Source organism: Pundamilia nyererei, unplaced genomic scaffold (genome assembly GCF_000239375.1).
Source record: "Pundamilia nyererei isolate P.nyererei 1_Seehausen unplaced genomic scaffold, PunNye1.0 scaffold00065, whole genome shotgun sequence".
NCBI classification, from domain to species: domain Eukaryota; kingdom Metazoa; phylum Chordata; class Actinopteri; order Cichliformes; family Cichlidae; genus Pundamilia; species Pundamilia nyererei.
Genome location: NW_005187466.1, coordinates 505586 through 509479, shown reverse-complemented (window position 1 = coordinate 509479; position 3894 = coordinate 505586). Strand labels below are relative to the sequence as shown.

General features: G+C 43.2%; 1 protein-coding gene across 1 annotated transcript in view; it reads left to right on the top strand.

Annotated features, from left to right (window-relative positions):
- Window positions 1–3894, top strand: part of cc2d1a (coiled-coil and C2 domain containing 1A) — a 12026-nt gene continuing 8132 nt past the window's right edge. The window contains exons 1-10 of the mRNA XM_013911508.1: window positions 1–206; window positions 483–552; window positions 649–787; window positions 921–1024; window positions 1103–1348; window positions 1488–1803; window positions 2539–2648; window positions 2757–2829; window positions 3503–3622; window positions 3743–3870. Of these exons, the coding sequence (XP_013766962.1) occupies window positions 496–552; window positions 649–787; window positions 921–1024; window positions 1103–1348; window positions 1488–1803; window positions 2539–2648; window positions 2757–2829; window positions 3503–3622; window positions 3743–3870 (1293 nt within the window). The 5' untranslated portion in view covers window positions 1–206; window positions 483–495. The remainder of the gene's footprint in view (window positions 207–482; window positions 553–648; window positions 788–920; window positions 1025–1102; window positions 1349–1487; window positions 1804–2538; window positions 2649–2756; window positions 2830–3502; window positions 3623–3742; window positions 3871–3894) is intronic.

Sequence of the window (3894 nt, the reverse complement as noted above, 5' to 3'; positions counted from 1 at the left end):
CCGTAAAGTGCAATGCTCGTTGCTATTGGAGACGCAATATAGGAAGTAAATTCCACTGTCTGCGAATCTTGTTTTGGGAACTCGAAAAGAAGGCAGAAATATATCTGTCACGGTAGATCTGGTCTGCTGTTCCTCATTTGGATCCGATTTTAACCGTCGACCCGTGTGGCTGTAACGCTAACGTTTAACTCCGTTAATCTAAGCAGGTAAACAGCCCGTGTGAAGCTGTGGGTCTAGCTATTAGCTGAGATAAATATAGAAGCTAACTGCATATTAGATCATAGAAGTTGTTTGATTTATTACGCCACATTGCCCTTGAGGCTGATAGTGAAGTGTACCGACTCAGGTGTACTAAGTAATCATTATTTATGTATATTTTACTCCAAGGAGTCAGAGTTGTACTTGTTTTAACTTTATTCTATATCTATTAGTTTCCCTTTTGGGGTAATTTACTGTCATCCTGTTTGTGCGTTCACTTTTAGGTATTAAAAGTCAATGAGTCGCAGTCGCAACCCACCTCCTCGGGGTCAAGGGGCGGCCCGAGCCAAACAGGTAATTACCCTGCCTGTCTGATAACTGTAAACTTTACGTGTGGCAAGCAGGCAGGACTCTGAAGCCGTTTCTCCTATCTGTCTGTCTGTGTCACAGATGGGGCTGCTCCTTGACCTGTCTCCCGATGGCGGCATGGATGATGAGGGAAATGATGATGAGCTGGAGGCAGAGTTGCTCAATCTGGTGGGAGGAAGGAAGGAAGGAAGAGCACAAGGGAAGAAAGGTGATGGGAGAGGTGAGGATGACACACTTCTGGCACATTAAGCCTTCTTTCTTTCTCATTCATGTGCTAATGTTTAAACTGACCTTTTCCTTATATCACAAAGAGCAGTTGACATTATGTTCATATGTTTGCCTCTTCTGTTCAGCTCCTGTTCCCATGGCTGAAATTGAGCGAATGGCAGCTCTGTGTATGAAAGATATAGATGATGACGACATGGGGGACGATGATTTGGATGATGAAGATCTGTTGGTAATGGACACAAACAGACACAAACGTAAGCGTTTCAGGGACTAAACAGTTAACTGACATTTTCCTTTCTGCACATAGGCAGAACTGAATGATGTTTTGGAGGATGATGAGGAGCATACTCCTGCTCCAACTCCACCTGCCGCTACACCAACAGCTCCTAAAACTAGTGTCGCCTCACACCCCTCACCTCCTGCTGCTCCCAGTGGTGCAACTGGGTTGGAGTCACGGCTCCTCGAGCGTATTGAAATGTATCAGACTGCCATTTCCAACGCCAAGGCTGCAGGCGAGACTAGCAAAGTTCGAAGATATGAACGCGGGCTGAAGGTAAAGCAAATAGGCAGAAACGCATCTTATAGGATGTGAAGTCTTGTGTACATACTTTTGTCTTTATTTAGAGTCTTCAAGTTTTCATTTACTGCTCAGATCAAGCTTTATGTTTATGGGTTTTTTTCTTCCACCTTAGACTCTACAGTCCATGCTAACATCTGCCAAGAAAGGAAAACCAGTCAGTGAAGAAGAGATGCCTCCACCTGTTGCTCTCGGCGGAAAGTCGGATTCCCCAGCCCAGCCTGAAGTGGTTAAAGAACGAGAGGTGCCCAAGCCTGTGCTGGTCCCTCCCCCTCCCACCAATCAGAAACCTCTGAGGGAAGCTGACCCGACACCTCTGAACACTAAGCCAACGCGTTTGATCCCTCCCCAAAAGCAAGCTGCTGCCATGACTCCGGAAACACCTGCTATCTCTCCCCTCACACCCAGCCAGCCTAATGCTCATCACTCAGGTAAACACATTATGTGAATTATACTGTTTATTAGAAGAGTATAAAAGTAAATACACGGTCATAGTGCAAGTTAATCAGATTAGCATCGTACTCAAAAGAATTAATTAATATTTGGTCATTTAAATAATTGCACTAAACAACACTGCATAAAAGATTAATTTGCGTTGTTTTTCTTTCCTTCTGCAGATCTTTACTTCTGTTTCAGTTTGAGAGAAGCTTTCTTTCCTTTATTAAGATTAAAATACATGTGGGATTTTTTTCACTTCTGATCAGAGAGTACATTTTCTCTAGCTTCTGTGATTGACGACACCTTTTTAATAAATGCCTCACAATGTGATCTCACAGCAAAACGGTTCTTGGTTCAGATCCCCTGGTCAGTGGCTTTTCTGCGCGCAGTTTGCATGAATGCTTTTGTCTCCTTGCTCCCACCGTCAGACATACAGTACATGCTCAGTTAATGAGTGACTCTAAACTGGCTGTAGGTGTGGATGACAGTGTGTTGTCTATCTCTTCGAGTTAGCCCTGTGATTGCACCACTCTACCTCTCAGTCCTGTAGCAGCTGGGATAGGTTTTAGCTCTTCCATGACCCTTATTTTGATAAGCGGTTAAAGAGATCGATGGACGCTTAACTGACAACATACATTATAATTTATGCTGCTCTGACAAGTAGCGTGTCTGCTAACTAAATGTTACTGTAATGCTTGCCCTCACATGACTATGTCTTCTTCATGCAGAGGCGAAACAGGCAGTGTTGACCAGACAGAGGGATTATAAGATGGCTGCCATACACGCCAAACAGAGCGGTAACATTGACCAGGCCAAACAGCACTACCTCACTGCCAAGGTAACACAGCTGATGTTAGCCAGGGCTTTGGAGTAAGAGTGTGTGTGTGGTTGTAGTGTGAGGATTTTTCATAGTTTGTTTTAACAACGCTGCTCTTGATTTATGCAGAACTTCGATGTGATACTGGAGGCACTGGACCGGGGCGAACCAGTAGACCTGAGCTCACTGCCTCCTCCACCTGGTCAGTGGTTAAAGGAGAATGTTAGTTTTAAATGCTCATTCATGCACTCACTATAGTGCTAACAGTTTCCTTTAATAAAATTAAATTATTGCCCATTTAAATAAAATAATTTTGCTTAAAAAACGTCCAGTTTATAAGCTCCACTCTAACACACGTCATCTGTACTTAATTGAGTTATGTTATGTATGTTCATGTCACATATTTGTTTCTGCACATGTGCCAGAGTCTCACTCAGATGTTGCTTGTTCTCTGGCTGGTCTTGTTGAGGCACAGTAAAAATTGAGAAAGTGTAAGAACATTAGCGCCAATCACACAAGCATCATTTAAAACATTTTTATATTTATTCAGCTGCAAAGTGCTTTCCAAGTAATGGAGATGTAAAAGAGTTTCAGAGACTAATTCACAACAAAAACTATAAAAACAACTCTGATGATTAAGGACTGTATATTAAAAACATCTGTTTCACTGTAATACTTGAGAGCAAGAGTTACATCATCAAGTCTTTGGATAAAGTTCAATCGTATATTTTTTGGTCCAGAAACTTCTCGGCCACGGCCTCTATATTGTACCAAAAAACGGTCTTGGATTTGATAATCATGTTCAAACGGGGTTTAATGTGTACTTCATAATTAGTTACAATCATAACCTGTGTCCACTTCTCCACCGTCTGCAGGAGACGTAATAACAGAGCAAAGTGCGCCTCCTCAGTCTTCTTCTAAACCTGACCCCCCTGCTGCTCCTGCTGCTCCTGCTGCTCCTGCTGCTCCTGCGCCCTCCCAGGTGGCCACTGCGGGTAAGATTCCAGGAGTCCCAGTCCTTCACTTTAACCAAAAAGTGTGATGAAGTGATTTTAAATAAAAAAAGTCATGTTAAAATAATAATGTACGTTACTTTGTGTTTGTGCCTTCTGTAGATCTGCCTGCTCCCAAAAGTTTGGCTGAAGCCCTGCAGCAGAGGTTGGATATATACAAGTCAGCAGCAGAGGGAGCTAAGAGCAAAGGGGACGATCGCAAGGCCCGGATGCATCAGCGCATTATGAAGGTACACAACACAAATATTGTGGCA